Genomic DNA, 21,570 nt, shown 5'->3' on the forward strand with positions numbered 1-21,570 from the left:
TGTGAACAATGCATGTAACAAAATGTTTAAGTGGCTTGATCTGGGGAACTCTTCAAATCTCTTGAATCTCGTCCAGAAAACTGATCATTTCCATAAACCGATAAAGGTTTATTCAGCTCCGGACTCAAGGGATAAACACAAATCTTCCATGATCATACTCCATGACCCTCATGAGGCTCTCACACCAAACCAGTAATTGTGGTCATGCACATTTTAACTGAGCAACGTCCTCTTTTCATCTTCAAACAGTTGAATGCAGAAATTCAACAAGTGTACAACTTTTAACACAGCTTTGTTGCCAATCAAAGGATTCTTTTTTTGACTTATAACAATTGTAGAACATTTTGTGTTATTCAGAGTTAGTCAGGGTGATGGAGAGCAAGGAAGATGGAGTAGTAGCAAACTATGTCAATGATTTACCAAGTTAATACAAATGCATAAGAGAAATGAAATATCCCAGGTATTTATTTAATGGTATTTATTAAGTGCATACACTCATCCCCATGGGGATATCATGGCGGTATAACAGCCATAGATTGTGTTTGCTAATCGCTGAGGAAGAGGCCATAAGGGGTGGAATTAGTTATAAGGGAAAGAGCCAAGTCTTAAGTTTCTTTCTGAACCTAATAGTCATTTGATAGTCAATAGGTATTGAGGCTTTATTGGACTTAAGTGGGCCATACAGTTGGCCTCTTTAAAGGGTGGTTCAACTGCAACCACCACCCACCAATCCTGACATGCGTGCAATCTTCAAGTATCATTCAAATGTGTTGCCTCCAAATCTGGAGCAGATGTATGGGTGGCCCTTATCAACCAAACTGAAAAGAGCAATGATCTTTCAGAGGGACATTATTCCTCGAGTGACTGTGCTGTTCATGCATAGTTTCTGTCCATCACACAGGTTAGTAAATTACACATGAACAGATGTCCTGCTGTGAAGTAATAATGCTATTGGATATTGTTCAAATTAGTGTTTTTGATCATTAGTTTATGAGCTCGCCATATAGTCTCGCAAAACGATGGAATCTTTACCCTCTACATATTTGAGATGATTGATGATGGTTTTCTATTTCTGAATCTTCGGGGGTTATAATCGATTAACCCCCCCCTCCTCCCCCACTGGTTGTATGGATCTTTGATGGTCGACAAAGAGAAATGAGGAGCAATCATCTATAAATAATACATCATTAAAGATTTAAGTTGGGTCAAAAAAAAGAGTCAGTGTGAGTTGAAGGGTTTTATTTTCAAAATATTTAAAGTTTTCATCTCTTTATTCATTAGGCATGAATCTTTAGATTTCAGCATTAAAAGTTAATATAATCCATCAAATGATATTTGATTAAAACGTAGAACTTAGGGGTCCATTATGATGGAGGGCGGATATCCTCCGCTGGGCGGGTAGCAATCGCCGGACCGGCAGCGGACATCCACCCGGCATCGAAGCCCTGAACACCGCCGGTCCGATTAGCATTGTGGTCGTGACTGTAGCGGTGTGATTTTCCACCCGCCACTTTTCCGCCGGTTGCAGTCCGCCCGCTTGCCTGGCGTGCGGAGCTGGACCCCTACAATTGTGGCGGATCAGAGCCAAGCACCGCCGGCACGATTATGATGCAGGTGGTAGCCAGCTTTCCGGAGCGGTGGAACCGCCATGGAAAGGCATGCAGAGAATGTCTCCGGGGCTCCATTGCGGACCCCCAATGTGTTGGAGAGGTGTGTGGGTGCACGGGGGGGGATACTCATGGTACCCCCTTCATGTCCCTGTACCAGGTGGCAGGCACTGTGCAGTGCCTGCAACACAGTGCAGGGACATGCAGGACATGCTTGTTTGGACATCGCGGCGGTGCTGCTGGCAGCACCGCCCGCCACAATGTTAACCGCCGCTATCCGAAGGTCGTGGTCGTATTTCCACTGCGGAGCATAATAATTGGACCAGTGGTTTTCCCGCGGTCCTGGCTCGTGGTGTTTTCCCGCTACCATGGCGGTCGGAGTGATTTTCCAATCGCCATGCTAATAGACCCCTAAATGTTTGTCAAGGTCACAGTCAAAATAGTAATAATACAACAAGTGTGTTCCATTAAGGAAACTCCCTATTCTAAAAAAACTGGAATAATGAGAGGAATAATGTGAGTCAGAAACCCATAAAGGTTATTGGTGACAGAATCAGTACGCAAGCATATAGCCTTTGCATTATAAGCTGTAAAGTATTCTCAGCTCAAAAATAAAAGCAGACAATCCAAGGAATGATCCCAAAAAGCAGTCTCACATAAAAAAGATATCAGAAACTCAAGAGATGAGTCTCCGGTCAGAGAGTCGGGGAAGGAATATGCGCCTACTCTAGGAACAAGCACTGATATAAACACACAAATTGTTGCAACATTATTTTCTTTCATCTTCTTCATCCACCAATAGAATACCAGTTTCTCCTGGAAAGAAGTTTAATCCCCATGTTCTCACCAAAGCAGAATAGGCTTTCAGATATTAATCCTTGAAATGTCACAAACTTATTTTCTTGTGATCCAAAACTTCTTCCCATATATCAGCCTTCCTGTCATTTTTTCTCCTCCCGGTAAGAACCTCATTATCAGTTGTTTAATACAAAACGAGGGTCTATTCCCTGGCTAACAGTAGGCTTCTAAATCCGCAACATCTGCAGTAAAGAGAAGAAAAACATTTTGCACAAACTATTCAATGTGAAAAACAGATGTTTCAGTGTTAATACATTATTTTCCAGTTAACATGGCATTGACAGTTAGGCTAACTTAATTCAGCACGTTTTTTTACGTGCAGGCATATAATAATTAAGTATGATTACCTACTAAAAGTGATTTTCATTTTAGCATGAATTATTTTGAACGTAAACTTGTGCACATTACTAATAAATGTTTATAATAGCAGATACAATTTGCTGCAGTATTTTATTTCAAATTCAGTGGTTGGACTTACTTTTTCAAAGCCTCGTGGCGATCCCTCTCCATTGCCCTCTTTCCCATTCTCCCAGGAGCAGCTTTTCTATCTCTTGAAACTACCTTGCTCCTTTTATCTTGAGGTTTTGCGCTGCTTCTGTGAGTCTGCTAAAATGATGCTAATGACTAACCCTCAGGATGATCTACGCATCACCACACCTATTGCCTTTGAAGCATATTGCAACGTTGCAGCAAATGGAGGAGGCGTGGGTATTCACATGCCCGTAGCCATACATTAGGTTCTAGGCTTTCTGCTGATTCGCATTCCAGTTTTTAAATGGAAGAGGACCTCAGAGGTCATCAAAGCTAAAATCCTAATTAGTTTCTTCTTCAACAGACTACGCCCCTGCTGCTCAATCACTTTGTGGCACCCTGAATGTATAAAAATCAAAATCTTTATCAGAATGAGAGAGAAGTGATCGTGAAAGCGAGTATGTAACTAAGTGAGTGAGTGAGTAAGTGAGCAAGTAGTATTTGTTAAAGTGAGTGAGTGTGTGAGTGAGTGAGCAGGGTTTGTGAAAGTATCAGTGAGTGACTGAGTAGTGTTAGTTAAAGTGAGTGAGTGTGTAAGTGATTCAGTAAGCTAGCTGATTACTGTGAGTGAATACACAACTGCTTGAGGAAGATAGTGAGTGAGTGATCCAGATTCACTAGGCGGGTAAGAGAACTAGTGAACTAGTGATTGTGTGAGAGAATAAGCTACACTGTGAGCGATCTAGTGAGTGAGCCAATCAATACAGAAGTGAGTAAATAAATGTATGTAAGTGTATAAATGAAAGTGTAAGAGAAAACACTTATATGAGTGAGTGGGGCAGCATATGAGTGAGTCAGCAGGTGAGTGAATGATTGAGCCTTTGTGAGGGATCTCATATTGCACAAAAATGCAACCTGAATTGCACCTCGCAGAGGAATAGAGCTCCCCACGATACAATTAATATATTGTTCCTTTACATAATGTAGAGTAAGCAATTCAGAAGAATGTAAGGTGTCTAGTTACTATACTTAAGTAATGGTTGTTAATTAATTTATATTTTCAGGAACCAGGACCACTGCATCTTCCACCACTGCCTCCACAAGAGTCACCGGCCGCCCCTCCACTACCACTGCAGGCCCCGGCCCCTTTGTTTCCCCAAACCCCACAACAAATACCTCCTATGTGAACGGTACGTCTAATATATTAATTGTGTGGCTATGTGTGTGCTGCCCACCGTGGGAGGTTGAACCACCTATGAACTTCATCTGCGAGATATACCAATTGAATGAACAATTGTAAACCCTTTAAAAATTTTGTGCCTGTGGACTATTTCCTCCGAATTCACCACAATAGAGTAGGCACAGTATAGGCTTTTTGACTGAACAACAGAGTGTAGAGCAGGCTTGTCCAACGAGTAGCTCATGAGCTACTGGTAGCTCTTCAACTACCGTTAAATAACTCTCCTGTGTGCAGTCCAGCCTAGTAAATCAGAAACGTTTGCTTGAATCAATTATTATATGTCTACCAAGATTGAAAAGAGTAAATTTGAGGCGAAAATGTGTGTATTTTGTATAATTCATTAGCTAATGTTAGGTGAAAAATGGTTGAATTTCCAAAATAAATATAAATCTGCTATTGATTGTTAATTTAATTTGGCATTGGGGACACGTATTACTCACATTATTACCTTGGTGCCAGGAGCCCTGCAGCTATGGCTGTTATGTATCACCCCTGACAAGGCACCCCAAATGGGCAAATTATTTTTTATATTACTGCTGGCAACACTGCCTGATGCATTGACATGTCTACTGCTTATGAACGTACATAGTGGGGTGGCTAATGTAATCTGGTTTGATGTGTTCACTATACTAAAGGTTAGTACCTCAGGATGATTTCCATTGAACATAAGTAGCTCTTATTGGCAAAAAGGCTGGAGACCCCTGGTGTAGAGTGCCACCCGGTCTCTACAGAGGACACATGTATCCACCCACCCTAGAGGCTGGGCGTGGCCGACAGGGATACATAAACGGGCTGTGGACTGCTCATGGCTACACTCGCAAGCAATCAGAGAAGTGTGTGAGGTCTCGTTCTTTAACCCGCTTGGACCGAGGCCTGGAGCCCCGGCCTCCGGTCACTACACAGAGCATGGGCAGGCCTGTGCCTACTTATGTAAATGCAGTCGCTGGACAGCCCTGCCTCATATTGTTTTGTCATTTGCTGATAATCTGCCATTTTAAATTTATTTGTGATTTGAAATGTATCTGTTTTAGCATTACACCATTTTATTGTGACATTGCCTTCCTCTTAATTGTATACACCAGTTGTGAACTTGTGTATTCCTGTGTTGTTACTTTGGTTTTTTTAACATTTGACATTTGTGTCTTTTAATCCAGACTAGTGATTTGAAGAGGTGCCTTTTGCTCTTTAACTGGATCTGTTTTGATTGTTTTTTCCCAAGATCGTATGCATAATACAGAAATAAGAAAAGAAAGACAAAAAGAAATAGGAAGAAACAACAATTAACAAGAAAACATTAGCCAGTGGCAAGAGTTTTTCTCTCTCGATATCAGCAGTATCAGTTCCCTTTCTAAAAGCATTTAGTGTCTGTTTTTTGTTGGTTCAAGTATCAGCTAACAATTTTCATATTCAGAAAGGTAAGTGAGGAAATAGGAAAGATCTCATAAACAGTAATACTCCAGAATAAAAGGATAGCCCCAGTTCTCCAAGTCTTCTACTATGATTTTCGACATGAGCAAAACGAGGGCTTGTCACTCTGTCCAAGCCCGGAAATGCAACTTATGATTGCAAGATGTCCAGCATTTAAATTTGAGAGATGGAATCAGTCCTGTAGGTAAGTTCTCAAGGGTTCTCATAGGTCTTTGGGTCTCGCTGATGAATTTGGAGCACAGCTTATGTTTTAGCATTTTCGTAGCATGGAGCCAGTCTTTCATCTGATGCACTGGTCCATGCTTAATTTGAGCCAGTGGTTTCCGGTGCTGGGCACCAATACTTGATTGTCAACACTGGCACTTATGACAGTCTGCCATATGCTGGTGCTGTTTGTCTAATTTAGAGATTAGCACAACAACAGTTGTTTATTAATTAAATGTGCATTAGAAATGACTAAGAGCTGCTCCCAAAGACATTCTTATAGTTTTGGGGGCCTGGAATAGTCTGAAATGTCACACTTGTAAGAGTGTTATGGTTAGTTGTTGTGTTGGTATATTCATTGCCAGCGCCAGCACGGCAGTTGGTCGTGCAACCTGCAGTGGCCGGCTAACGAGGGCCCTAGCACTTATTATTTTGCAAATTAAGCACTGCACTGGTCCCTTCAGGGTCATCTTTGCGACTCCGAGTTTTGCCAGAGGTAAAGCCAGCACTGCCACCCTTCTGGCAGATTCAGGCAAATCCCAGCAGTGCTGTCAATGTGGGAAACAACCTTTACAACGCAGGCATCACATCGCAATGCCATTACAATGCAGTTCACGCAATGCCATTACTACGCAAGTCATTACATCGACTTGCAGTAGATGGCGTGCTAACATCAGCAATAGTATAGTTTACTATTCCAACACCTTCCCTACTGTTACATAGGCCGGAGTTGGAATAGTAAATTATACATTTCTAATGTCAGCGCGCCATCTACTGCAAGTCGATGTAATGACTTGTGTAGTAATGGCTTTGCGTGGTAACAACGCGTTCGTTGTAACAACCGCTTTGTAATGGCACGCAATATAATGACTCACGTTGTAACAAGTCATATTCAGCAATGTAGGCTCTGCCACGTAGTTGCCCATCTTGCAGAGTCAAGTCACTACCTGTTTTCAATATTGCCCCTCTGATGGTCACACTAGGCTGGGTGGAAATAATTAGCATGTGCAGTCTGGCATTTTCTGCACTCTGAGATAACAAGAGGTTTATTGTGTGCAAGGTTACAGATGTATAGTTAATGCAGTGCAGACATTTGAAATGGAGTAGTTTGTGTCTATAGTTCATGGAAACTACTGCTACTGCCAACACTTATCAAGTTCACCCCTACATCTTTCTCTAACACCCATCTGCACTTTACAAAAAACTAAATAAAGAAGCTACAGATTGTACATGGTGGACTTCTGTTTATGGTGAACAAGGGAAGCTTCATCCAGTAGGCTACATAGCTCAAATGAAACCTTCTTAGCAGCCACGGCCTGTGCAGGTAAGAGCAGTGGGGCGGTGGGGCTAGGTTGGGTGGGGAGGGATTCGACAGACAAGGGAAAATTAAATAAATAATTAATTTTCCCTCATTGTCGTCTGCCGAAATTTCCCCCAGCCCGGCCCCACCGCTCTTACCTACGTGGGCCACGGCTGCTCCTTAGAATACAGAGTAGACACTTCGCAATGCATTCGAATACAGAACCCAAGAAAGGATTCTGTGATAAAAGACTAGAAAGGTCTACATCCAGCCCTTGAGTTCACTGCCTTCTGATGGAGTTTGCACACCTTCTTCTAATATTCTACATTTGTATAATGTGAGTCAGATTCATCTAGGTTTTCTGGGTACATAGGAAACGTCAACTGTATCAGATGTCTAAGTCTAAATAAGTGAATATATCAGCTGTTGGGCTGGCCCAGTCAATCAGTGCTGCTCAATGACAATGAACGTCTGCTTTTAATAAGATGTTCCTTTTGCGACAATCCAACTCTGTCTCGTGATGTCATAGGACTTTTCTCTGCTTCAAGGGAGAAGAGAATTACTTTGTAATGGATTAGCAGGTTAATATGTTTGGGACAGTCTCACCTTCTTAGCCATCTCTCGTGATGCAAACTTGAGGTAGCCACTGTTTCAATACCCAATGTCTGGGTAATTTAGCAGTTACTCCTGTCTTCAGTGTACAAACTATTGCCTGCTCATTCTTAAAATTCAGATGGGGCCATCAAGGAGGTTTTTGAAACCACCTGCCTGGGCAGTGTTAAAGTATGTGTCTAAGTCAGGAACTTAAAAACCCCCTTTGTAATATGGGCACAACAGTATCTCTGCAGCACCCATCGCTGCCCACTTCCTGAAGCAAAGCGGGTCGCCATCAATTCTAATGTGGAGACAAAGGACTGATTCAGTGAGGTAGGAATATTAGTGAATACAGATATTTTTGAACCATCCTCATTTTAATGAGTGTGAGTCTTCCCGCTGTGGATCATGGTAGCCCAATTCACTGATCTATCAAACCTGAGAGACTCTCTGCCACTAGGCCATAGTTATCTCGGATTACCACCTCACAAATTCTATGGATTTTAATGCCTATATATTTAACGCCCTTAGAGCACTACCATACTGGGTACTCCAGTTAAATTAGAATTGTGACTGGAGCTAGCAAAAAGATTTCAAACTTCTCCCAGGTTATGGAGGAGCTGTGAAACCTGATTATTTCCTGGATGATAGGACAAAGGTTCTCCGGTGGTCTTTCAATGTAAAGAAGAATATTGTCTGCCTACAAAGAGATGAGCAGCTTCCATCTTGGGACTGTTAATTCTCTATGCATTGTGCTCATGTATCCAACACTTCAGTGGCTCCAGAGCAATTACAAAAAGCAACATGGTGAGGCACCACCGCTGAGGAGTTCCCCTCTGAATATCAAATGAGTCAGACACCAACCCATTGGTTCGAAATTAGTCACTGGACGTGCATACAATAGCTTGATAAGACATAGCATATGAGCTCCTTTTCTCAACTTGTGTAATGTAGTGAACAACAATGGCCATTCCAGTGAATCTAAATCTGTTTCACAATCAAGGAACATTGACAATATTTCAAGGTGGACTTCAGCAGGTTCATTACTTCAAATAGTGTGCTTAACTTCCGCGATGTGGCCCTACCTGCAACAAGTCAAGCCAGGCAGCATCAGACCATTCATCAATGGAGCCAGGCATTAACAAATCACCTTAGTAAGGAGTCTATTGCCCACACTGAGCAAAGGCAAAGGTTTATACGGCTGGCATAAATTCATAACTATACCAGGTTATATGCTTTGTAAAATTGTAGTGCAGCTGTCTGATCCAGGCGGCTGTCAAGTTATCAATAGCTCCCTTAATTCAGCTGCCAATATAGGCTCAGAGAAAAACTTTGTGTGAGTCATCTAACCATGAAAGCGTGTGACATTGTCAAGGCTTTGGCCTGTTTGTCCAGTAGGCAATTGTGATCTTATGGTATGTAATTGTCCACAATATGCTGCAAAGGTTTCTAGAATGTTTTCTATGGCTTCTTTTCCCATAAGATAATTGATCGCCTTCACCTCTATCTTTCCATCATAACCAACATTTACCCAGCCTCTACCGTCCCAATATTGGCAAGCCAGAATATATTTGGCCATGTAAGCAGTTTACCCACCTGCCATTTTCAGGTAACCAAGTGGCAGAGAATTGATCACTGCCAGAAGGAGTCTTTTGTTTCAGTATATTTACTTTTGTGACTCGCTAGATCTTTCCCTAGCTTTTGCAGCAGTGTACTCCAGCCCTGTAGGACTCCTGCCTATTTGGAAATAGCCACCCCTCTAATATATACTTTGGGCTTTTTACACAAGGTGTCATGCTTACACACATATTCCATGCCCAAATTAAAGGCTTCTTTAATGGGTGATTGTAGAAATGCCAAGTCAGGAGCACTCCAGCAACCAGTCTGTCAAACCTGATAAGGGAATGCTATCTCAAGCTCCACTGACGAGAGGTCTCACAACGTGCAGGACAAGTATGTAACCTGTGATGTCCATGGGACAATATCTCGACATATCACCCAGTAGTCTACACAAAAAGGAAGGTGCACTTGATAAAAGTCAACCAGACGACAATTGTATAATCCAAAAAGTTCTTCTTTTTATTTTATCTTGTTTTTAAAAACCGGCACACAGCCAACGCGTTTTGTTCCCCACTGCCACAGGAACTTCGTCAGGGCTTTCTAAACATATCAGTTTAATAGCTGGTGAGCTGGAATATTTGGCGATCAATCACGCAAGTAGTCTATTCGTGACTACGAGTCTTGGAGAGAAGAGTAGTATGGAAATGTTAGATTTTTACTGTGTCGGCATTAAAATATCCTCTAGCCCCATTATCTCCATAATCTGAAATGTTGCTTTCACCATGGTAGGCATGTGACCAATCAAGGGGTTGAATCTGGCTAGTCTTGGTTGTAGGGCAAGGTTTAGTTCTTCCCCATAATATATTTCACACATTTATTTTTTTGCAAACTTTAATTATTTGATGAAAAAAGGTAAGCGTGTTAGCACTATGTGTTTTTAAAGAGTGGCAGTCATATCTAGTAGGGTCCTTTTCAGTATTAAATACCTACGTTCTAAGCGAGTATATATTTCCTGGTTTAAAATCCAGTTTTATAGACCAATATTCTCAACCCTATAGCCTAATCTGTTGTTTACCCATGCCCACAATTTATACCTAATGTCACATGTCAAAATGTATCCCTTGTAGCATAACTATCTTCCCTCTATTTCTGTCTATACAGGCTAATGCCTGTCAAGCATTCTATAGGTTATTCAGACCTCTTAAATTCCAGGATAGTATGTAGAGCCTTGTGTTGTTGTGATTATGTAACATGTAGTTAGCATATTTATTTAACTCGAGTAGGAAAGGAGGTAGGCATTTGGACCATACTTGTGTTGCTCTGCTGCCACCTAATAAACCAGGGTAAACTTCTGTACCCACCTTGCCACATTGATCCTTTATCCAAAACCTTATTCATAACACTACTAAGAACACATAGAAAGTGATACACACATAGAAAGTTGGATCCCCACCCTTCGCTGCCATAGGAAACATCTCAGTTGATCAAAGCCCTTGCAATGGTATTAAATGTGAACAGAACCTGTAGAATGCAGGTAATAGTTGCCGATTGTCAGTTGACTCTCTTATAGGCATAGAACCAACTCCGATGTCCAGGTCCTCACCGTTCAACAAGAAAAAAATATATATATGATCAAGCATATGGTATGGAGTCCCATCCAGTCAACTTTCTTTTTTAACTTACATCTCTAGTCCCTTAATTTGACTTCAGAGTGTTTAGTGATTTTCTTCCTTTGCTAACATAATTTCTGAAAAATTTGGAAGCCTTTGCAGCCTTAGTGAAAAAGTGAGCCTTTCCATGAACTTTTATTTTGTGCTTTGTTGGATACCTTGAGGAAGTATTTGACTTTATGGATACCCAGTTTCTATTTAGCATCAAGAAGTGCACTCTTGAATCCCTCGTACAATCATCATGAAGTCTGAATACCGTGTTATGGTCAATTCTTGATGTTGTAAAGGACCTCTTTCCGTGGACAACCACAAAACAGTATTACAGTCATAACAATTCAGTATTCGTGCTATAATCATTCTCAGGAGAGCCCTTGGAGGTAGCCTTGGTGGTAGTGAGCGGTGTAGCCTCTTTTAGGAAATTGGGTTACTGGTGGAGGGGGTCAAACCTTATTGAAGCAGCAACCACAATTCTTGTCATGGTGAAACACAAGCAACCCCCAATTAACCTGTGCTCAACGCTCTGGTAGCTTGGCACAAGAGCGGTCAGACTTCACTCAGAGGCAATGTGTAAAGTATATATATATCACACAATACCGTGAAAGCACACCACAAGACAAATCTCTCACAAGTAAGTAATATTTAAGAAATTATTTGACACCAAAATGGCAAAATTCAAGCTAGTAGAACATGAGTTACACAGTTTTAAATATTTAAGCAAAAATAGTGCTTTAAAGCACAAAGTACCAACTTTGCGGGGGGTGGCACCGCGGCCAGTGCGACTGACGCCGGAATCTGGGGATCACGGTTCGATCTGCCGGCGGCAGATTAGCCCAGCACCATGTGACTCTGGGCAATAGCTTGCTTAATCTTCCCGATGGCCCCAGCACCTAGAGACCCTTACAGGTGATTGTTTGCGCTTTACAAATGTGTATTATTATTATTATTAACTATGGTTATGTAGTCACAAGTTCAGCCCAACCTTGATGGAGTGCGTGCTGGATACAGGGACCAAGTTAGGCATGCTGAACAAAATACCTTCAATCCTGATTGTGGAGCAGTGAGCAGTCCTCCATAGAGAATACGTTGCGCAGCCGTGGTTCCAAGGAGCTGCGGGAATGCGATGTGTGGTCCTGCATCAGAGATGCCTCATGCAGCGACAGTTCCAATGAGCTGTGAGGTCCTGCATTGGAGATGTGTTTCACAGAATTGGTTCTGTTGTAGAACTGCAGGAAACGCATCACACTAAGTCAGTTCGGCTGAAGACCACAATTGGGCTGGCAGAGCACTTCCAGGCCCACTTCCAAGGGTTCAGGCCTGGAAGGACACCACTTGGGGGGTGAGGACTCACAGCAAGCAGAATTCAGGTGCCGAGTTGAAGGTGGTTGGAGCCTTTTCCGTCCCTGAGCCTCTGATCAGGAGGCCAGCCAACTAGCAGTTGGAGGTTCAGTCCTTCTCATGCAGGCAGCATGGCAGCAGAGTAGCAGCCCTTCTTGCAGCACAGCAGCACAGCAGTCCTTCTGAGTCTTCCACAGATCCAGAAGTGATCTGATGAGTTGCGTTTGAGGGTCCACTACTTATACCTGGTGCCCACTTTGAAGTGGGAGAAGCTTCTAGAGTCCTCCCCCTACAGAGGTGTCTGGAATTTCCTGCCACCCTGCCCTGGACCTAGCTTGTCTGGGGGCAACAATGACTAGTGTGCAACCCTTTGTGAGTGTTCTGAAGCATAGTCTTGTGATGCACCCAAGAGGAACCTCTGCTCCGCCGACCTCGCCCTGGCAGAGGTCCCCCGCATCCGCAAAGACAGAACTGGCGGGAGAGCCTCCTCCTACATCGCAGCCAAGACCTGGAACGAGCTCCCTGTGAACATCAGATGGTCCCCGACCCTGCACATGTTCAGGAAGGACATCAAGACCTGGCTTTTCGACTGATCCAGAGCTGCTCCTCCCTCCTAGCGCCTTGAGACCCTCATGGGTGAGTAGCGCACTTTATAAACCCCTGATTGATTGATTGATTGATTGATTGATTGATTGATTGATTGATTGATTGATTGATCGATGTGTGAATGTGGTAGGGGACAGATCCTCCGCCTAATTAAGTCAGAAATGTCCCATCCTGCCAAAACGTATCCCCCTTTGTCTCACTGTCAAGGAGTAATACACAAACACCAACTGCCAGCTGCACCTAGTCATGTGACCTAGGATACAGGCTGCAGTCACCAAATGGTTGAGACAAGAAAATTCTAACTTTTTAAAAGTCACTTAATTGTGACTTAAAATCGAATTTGCCATTAAATAAATTTCCAAATAACCATTCTGTAGTCCCCAATTTCTATATTTATACCTGCTCCCAATGAAATGTTATCATTTATTAAATGTTATAAGGTAACCCAATGTTATCCTATGAGAGAGGTAGGTCATGCAATATTAAAAATCAAATTTGAGAGTTTTTCACAATGAGGACATGCAAAACGTAAATGTGCATGTCCAGCTTTAAATACAATGCAGCGTGCCCTATGGGTTGTTAAGGGCCTACCCTAGGGGTGATTTATATGTATTAAAAACAAAGGTTTAGGGCTGAAAAAACGTTTATTTGCCAGGTTGAAATGGCACTTGAAAACTGCTCACACACAGGCTGCAAAGGCAGGCCTGGGACATGCTTTGCTTTCAAAGGTTACTTAAATGGGCGGCACAATCAGCCCAGCAGGCTCAATAGTAGCATGTAATTTACAGGCCCTGGGTATCTGCAGTGCCAGTTTACTAGGGGCTTACAAGTAAATTAAATGTTCCATTTGGGTGTAAGCCAACTTTATCATGTTAAAAGCAGAGAGCACAAGCACGTTGGCACTGGTTAGCAGAAGTAAGTGCACAAAGTCGTAAAAGTCTACCAAAGTGGGTACAGAAAACAGGAGGGTGAAGACAAAAAGCTTGGGGATGACCCTGCAGAGAGGGCAAGGCCCACACGGCCCACCTCTAGCCAAAAGCCAGAGTAGACTAATCAATACCTTGATAGGTTTACCTGCTTAGGCGACAGAACATGGACGAAGGCCCTGTTATGCAAGGGTACTTGACTGTTGTATGCCTCCCTAAACTCAGGAGGATCCCTCTGTCTGCACTCCCCTGAGCCATTGGACCGACCCCTGGCCAACAATGTGATGTGGCTCCTTCCCTCCCTTGCACCAGACTTCTGTCTCCAAGCCAAGGAAAACACTGCCCATAAGGAAAGCAGCTGTCAATGTGAAGAGCCAGGCCCCAGACCATTCACTGCCAGGTGGAAGCTCAAAGCAGAGACATTGGGTACGCCTCTCTTCCAGCCTTTGAGATGGCAAGTAGTTCCATATGGGCTCCTGAGGGTTTGCTGATCTTTGAGGCTTGTCAGAGTGGGGGGCTGCAGCACCGGGTGTTAAGCACTCTACTTCTACTCTACCTCCCACTTGTCCCTGGGTAGTATTATGGGATTGGCTTTTCAGCCCAGGGTCTGTACCCGAGGCTAAACAAGGGACCCCCCCTTTTCCCTGTCCCTCCAGCTGGGCTGCCGTACCCTCCGCTTGGGAGTAGTACAGCCAGAAGACTGAACTGTCAGAGTGCCCTGGGCAACTGCCCCTCCCAGCTCTCCTTACGCCGGGGGCAACTCATTCCTTAGATTGCCATCTATGGGCATCTGGGGACTGACTATGACCCTCCTCTGGGCCGCCTCCCCACCCCACTCCAGGGAACCAGGGCCATGGGATGGAAAAAGTCCTGCACCTGGACCTGAGTTACCCTGCATACCTGGCTGGTGTACTGCTCTGGCGAAACCAGCCTTTCCACTTCCATGGTCTGGCTAGCCTCAGTATTCCTCAAATCAGTGACAGAGATCCCATTCACCTTCACCTGGTGGAAGTTACAAGCTCACTCTCTGAGTCTATTCCCAAGATAAGGGACATCATGGCTTAGTCTGTCATCTGTTCCCGGGGGCTACTTACCTCTGAAACACCATTGGCTACTCCTGTAAAATTCACCCCAGTGAATTCCCACCCCCAATACTCCTCTGACATCCTGTGCATCCCTAAGGCAACCTCATAGGCTGAGAACCACTTGTCGATATCACCCCCACCACATAAGTAGACACCAAATCTTTAGGAATGTGAACCTTTTTATCTCCATTGGATCTGTGGTTATCGCTGGCACCTTTACTGTTAGAATCCTTTTGCTTTGCCTTGAGTTTTTGCTCCTTCACGGTCACTGAATGAGGCAGAAGCAATTTCTTCTCAGCTCTCCTCTCCTCTAATTTCAGTTTGGCCATCTGCATCTTGAGCTCTCCCTCAGCCTTCCTATCCTCAAGCTCCTCTGACACATGCCATTGGAAGACATACTGCTCCCTGGCCTGGGAGGAGGCACTAATCATGTGGGCATGTTGCCCCTTTCCCTTACGGGTGCTGCAACTCAAGACTTGTGCCCAAGTCCTCCTTTTGCTCCTCCACATCATCGTCCCCCTCCTGGTCCACTGGTGCTGTCAGTGACTGATGAACTTACTCCCAGGCCCTCAGAGACATTGGAGCTCATGCTTCCTGGTGTTTCTCTTGGCTGGAAGGCCCCTCTCCTTACAGAACTCTTTAAGCTGAACCATAGTGTAGCTATCCATATTCTCAAGCTCAAACTCCATCTTTGCAGGTGTATCCACAGGCACAGACAGTCAGGCAGAATGAGGGTGAATGTAGAAAAAGCAAATGAGGCAATCAAGGAAATGTTAAAATGAACTCAAAATTGTATCAAATTAGTTATCTGTGATTTTAGTGTTACGCAAATTTGCTTTATGGCACTGCACAAGCAAGTTTAAAATCTCACTGCTGAGTACTAATGTAGGAAAGTGGGTTATTGGTTGAGAGGGGTGAAACCCTACTCAAGCAGCAACCACAATTTTTGTCACATGGTGACCGCTCAACGTCCTGGAAAGTCCATAACAAGACATTCATCACACTTCAAGCACCTCCCTCTATGTTTATCAGCTCCACATTTCATAAGTGAGACCTTTCTAGAGTCTGGAGAGCTTGCCTCCTACGCCTACCGCTGCGCCCCCGGTGCCTGAGGCAGGCCATACTCCTCCGCTTCGTGAACCTCACATGACTAGATCTGGAAGACTGCTTCAAGCACCTCAACAGATCATTGAGGAATTATGACATATAGGTGTTATATCTGTACTTTTTATTTAACAGAGGGGAGATGTTGTGTCTTGTAAATATGTATAGCGAACCCTTCTGGTCCCTGATGGTTTCCATAGAACTTAATAGACATAATCGTTTGGGTGTTTCTGGGCGTGGTTAATAAAGTTCATGCCACAATGGGTACAGTGAGTTAACGGTACCACTCTGAAGAATAAAGACATGCACTACAGAGCTCCGTGTATGGCGTGGTCATCTGCATGCTACTGGGCTAGGGATCACGCTACAATAGCGAAACTAAAAACCTGGTTAGGTCATAATTCTAACCTCCCCCCCAGTGGTGATTCCATAATAGTTGTATGCATTAAATGCATAAGATCCCACCAGATCTAACTACACAAGAAGTGATACGTTTCTACCTGAAACAGGTCTTGACAATAATCAGTAACTTCGTATAACATGTGTGAAATCTATGAAACTGACCAATCCACAAATGTAAAAACTGGGGTTTCTGGTTGTCAGAGTATGTACCCTGTACAAGCAGGACTCACCACTCTAGTCAGGGTGAGCTAGATACACACTAAAAAAAAACCTGTGTGCACCCTCAGGTAGCTTGGTACAGAGCAGTCAAGCTTATCTAAAGAGGCAATGTGTAAAGTATTTGTGAAACACACACATACTCAGCAACACAGGGTTAGAGAAATAGGTTATATGTGTATGAGTAAAATAAGACCAAAATGACAAAAATCCAAAAAGTAGAACCGGAGTTATGAATTTTTAAAGGTTAAATCAAAATATAGTGCTTATAAGCAATTAGCGCTTATGGGTTACTTGGGGTCCTGCTGGACGGGGGTAATTTCAAAGTTCAGAATGACCATGATGGAGGGCAGTCCGGCTACAGGACTCATGAAGGTCCTGCTGAAAAAATACCTTGGATGGTGGAAGTGTTGACTTTGAAGACTCGATGCATCAGTCTCGATCCGCGCAAACGATGAAGGCTTCATCAACGACCCCCTTTACGATGCAGGCAATGTATTGTCATTGAGCCGCACTGGCCATTGTTATTGAGCCGCACAGTCCGTCAAAGCGATGTTATCAATCAGTTCCTGCGTTGGCGTCGAAGGGCAATGCATTAGTTTGGATCGGTGCAAAGTCATCACTTCGTCGATTTTGATGGTTCTGTACACCAGAAGTCGCAATTTAAGTGCCCAGGACTGGATTCACACAACTTGTCAAGGTAGAAATCACAGATGGCAGAGCCCAGGTACTGTTGAAGGGTTAAAGGAAGTCTTTGATGGCCCTGAGAATTCACAACAGGAGGCAAGCCAGCAATCCCTTGGGGTCACTCTAGGTTCAAGTGAGATGGGTCCAGTCCTTGTCCTCAGCAGGGTAGAGCTCAGCAGGCAGCATGGCAGCACAGCAAAGCAGAAAAGCATTTCTTCCAGAGCAGCAGTCAAGCAAAGTGGCAATGTTTGCAGCACAGCAGTCTTTACTCCTGGCAGAGTTCTTCACAGGTCCAGCAGTGTTCTGTCTTTAGTAGGGTCAGAGGCCCAGTACTTATACCCAGTTGTGTCTTTGAAGTGGGGTGACTTCAAAGCAGGCCCTTGAAGTGCACAGGTCCTTTTTCCCAGCATTGGCTCCAGACTATCAGTAGGGGGTAATTAACCCTTTGTGTAGGAAACAGGACACTGCCTATTCAAGTGCATTAGCTCACCCCTCTCCCTGCCCAGGAAGAGCTATCAGAATGCAGATGAATGCAGAGGAGTGCTCTGTCACGAACACCGTTTGTGGCTGTCTAGAGGAAATGCCCAGACATGTATTGGAGACAGGCTGCAAGGCACACACAGCAGTAAGAAGAGAGAAATACCCACTTTCTAAAAGTGGCCTTTCTAAAATAGTAAGGTCAAAAACAACTTTACCAATAAAGAGAATTTTTCATTACCATTCCAAAGATATAAAACATGCAGTAACTACTCCTTTCTGATCTGGAATTACAGCATAAAGGTGAACTGCACACACAGGCCCTGCAATGGCAGACCTGAGACAGGTTTGAAAGGCTACTTGTATGGGTGGCACAATAAGAGCTTAAGGCCCACTAGTAGCATTTAGGTTACAGGCCATGGGCATATGGTATACCAATTTACAAGGGACTTTCAAGTAAACTAAATATGTCAATTGTGTATACACCAATGTTACCATGTTCAGGGGAGAAGCACATGCACGTTTGCACTGGTTAGCAGTCGTAAAGTGCCCAGAGTCCTAAGGCCAACAAAAAGAAGGTCAGAAAAATAGGAGGAAGAAGGCAAAAGGTTTGGGGTGACCCTTCAGAGGGGGCCATTTTCCAACACGATCCTCCTCCAGCCTAAAGACAAGGTAGCCTAATCATTACCTTGATGGACTTCCATGTTTAGAGAGATAGAACATGGACAATGGCCCACTACTTCAGGGGTACATGCATGTTTTATGCCTCTCAGAACCCAGCTGGATCCCTCTTTCCATACTCTCTAGGGCCCCTAAGCTAACCCATGGGGAATCCTTCTACATACCCGTGGACCCATTTGTGCAGCGTCTAACCTTAATTTGATCACAGATGCATCCCAGTTGGTACACAGTACCACCATGGCCAACACAGTGTTGTGGCCCATTCCACCCTTTGACTCTGATTTATGTCCACCACCCAGGGAAAACTCTGTCCATAAGGACAAAAACGAACAGAGGCCACTGACAGCTGTCAGTGTAAAAAGCCATGGCCCCAAGCCACCCAGGGGTCTCTGTCCTCTGTGGTTTCTCAGATGGGGGGGCAATAGCCCCAGGTGCATTACATCCTTTTTTCCACTCCACCTCCCAGCAGTTACGGGGTGGTATCCTGAAACTGGCAGTTTAATTGAGAGTCTGTATCCTCGGGCTAGGCAGAAGTCAGGGGTGAGTCCTTTCTCCTCTGACCCTTCATCTGGGGTTTTGTACCCTCCGTTTGGGAGTGCTACCCCCAGACAACTGAACTGTCAGGGCCCCTGTGGCGGATGCCCTTTCAAGTTCTCCTGACACTGGGGGCGACTCATTCCCCAGAATGCAGTCAATGGGCATCTGCAGACTAACTATGACCCGTCCCTGGTGACTCCATATAAGGGAGATCACATGGTAAAAAGAATAATGCATTACCAAAATGTCATGCTTCAAATAGGCCAGCTCTGGAAGAGGTTCTTCATAGTTCTAGGTCGCCAGCTCTGGGACAAAATCTATTTGGAGTTAAGCCACCTGTAAAATCAGGGACACTTCAAGAAGAAGCTGAAATACTTCGCTTAGCTCAAGTTCTCTTGTTTTACAACTCTGCACTCCTGAAGCGAAGATCGCTCTCAATTAATTTTATGCTTTAGAAATAAATAAATAGCTTTAAAAAAAGGCACCTCCAGGAGAACACCTCTGCTGGCATCTAAACCACTGTGGTAGTAAACTGGAGCCTCATATTCCTTCTTCTGTCTCTCATCTGTATATATGGGAGCTAGTACCCAGTCCCACTGATGTACTCATAAGGATATTGCAAGACACAAAGAAATTCCTTCTTTACAAGGTTCTGGAACTCCAAGGTGGCTCATCAGAATACCTTTCTAATGGCAGAAAGCATGTATTCCTTTCATGCAAACCAGTTAAATGCTTGGTGTCTTGCTCTTTCATATGAAACCGAGAGTATGGTTGCAGGCAGGAGGCAAAAGCACAATCTGTAGAGGCAAATTAAACACACTAAAAGCAGTCAGTAATTTGTTGCAAAAATATATAAGAAGTTTAATGCGTAAGTCTGATTGATAAAAAATGCTGTGGCTCAGAATTTGTAGAAACATGCAAGAGATTCAGTCTTTCATGTAATAATGTAAAACATGCAAAAATAAAGTTTTCATAACTATCTCCTTTGTGCTGATCACAGTAGATGAAAAACAGATCAGAAGAATGGAAAGTCATTATCTTTTTCATAGCATGAACTGCAGCTGTGCTAATGTTCTTTCATTTGCTGCTGGCTTGGGAATGAGATATTAGGAAATCACAAATCAGTCGTAATAAATTATTACAGTTGAGCAGCTACGTCATTTCGTTATTACAGGTGACTGGGCACATCAAAACTCAACATTCATAAGGAAATTGGAAACCGTTTGTTAATACGGGGAGTGCATGCTCACATGTTTTATACAAACATTTTTACTCTTTAACCCATATTGATATTTTTATTAATATTATATAAATTACCTTGCGTCAGGAACACTTACAAAAACCCGTTTTGCAGATTGTGCATGGATAAGAGCTATTATATAGAGACGAAAAGGTGTAATTAATGAGCAGTGCCAAAAATCATAAATATGTAATGAATTTACCACTAAGAGGATTTAATGTATGGAATGAAATATGGATTCAGGAGTTTCCTTTTATGATTTGCACATGTCGTATCCAGAGCTGTGGTAATGGCAAGCACATTTAAGAAGTCAAATATTGCCTGTAACTTTTCCGAAAGACCAGCCAATCAACAAACGGATCATTTAAGAGGTTAGAAAAAGGATATTAGGGTAGGAAGACATTGAGAAGGGATGGCTATAGAGATTCATAGTGCTGTTGCTTACTACTGTATTTTTAGTCAAAAAAGTTTGGAAAAAAAGGGAAAATACTTATTCAATATTTCTATTTCCCTTCCTTAGAATTCCTCATTGCAGCGGGGGTTATGCAGGAGAGCAGAAACCAATAATGTAATTAATCTTTAACAGATTTAATATTGTACGAGAGGCCTACTCATCGTCTGATAATTTTCATTACTGTATCACTGCTGTCCATGAGTGAATTTTCCAGTAAATGAAGAATTTGATTGATTTAATTTTGTAAATTATTTTCTAGATTGTTACCCGCCTGCACTGGCTGACATCGTGTTCATGGTTGATGAATCCGTCGATGATACTGAAAACTTCAAACTTGTGCAAGGATTTTTGAATGAAACCATCTATGCCCTTGACGTCAAGGAAAGATGTGTGAGAATTGGTCTGGTGATGTACAGCAATGTGCCCAAAGTGATTACTTCACTGGGAGAAAATACAGAAAAAGATGATGTTCTAAGACTACTGCAGACCCTTTCGACGAGCTATGGCGTAGCACACACCGGAGCGGCCATCAATTTCACCCATTTAGAAGTATTCAGTGAATCGAAGGGGAGCAGGAAGAACCACGGCACCCAGCAGATCGCCATCTTGATCACCCATCGGCCTTCGAAGGACAGTGTTATTGAAGCAGCCCAACATCTCAGGCGAGATGGCGTGTCCTTCTTTGTCATTGGAGTACAAGATGCAAATCATACCCAGCTGGCTCAAATGGCATCATACCCACCAGAACAGTACATTTCTGATATGAAGTTGTTTTCAAATCTGACGGATCTTTCCCAGATATTTTGGAAGAAGATTTTGAATGAAGTGCAGCTGAAGACCTTATCACATGCAGGGAGAACAGAGACAGTCCAAACAGGTAGGACCCAA

General features: G+C 43.4%; 1 protein-coding gene across 1 annotated transcript in view; it reads left to right on the plus strand.

Moving 5' to 3' along the window:
• LOC146789040 (collagen alpha-6(VI) chain-like) overlaps positions 1-21,570 on the plus strand; it is a 748,331-nt gene that overhangs the window by 310,870 nt on the left and 415,891 nt on the right. Inside the window, exons 4-5 of the mRNA XM_085631021.1 lie at positions 4,001-4,126; positions 20,942-21,559. Of these exons, the coding sequence (XP_085487147.1) occupies positions 4,001-4,126; positions 20,942-21,559 (744 nt within the window). The remainder of the gene's footprint in view (positions 1-4,000; positions 4,127-20,941; positions 21,560-21,570) is intronic.

Source organism: Triturus cristatus, chromosome 10 (genome assembly GCF_964204655.1).
Source record: "Triturus cristatus chromosome 10, aTriCri1.1, whole genome shotgun sequence".
Lineage (NCBI taxonomy): Eukaryota > Metazoa > Chordata > Amphibia > Caudata > Salamandridae > Triturus > Triturus cristatus.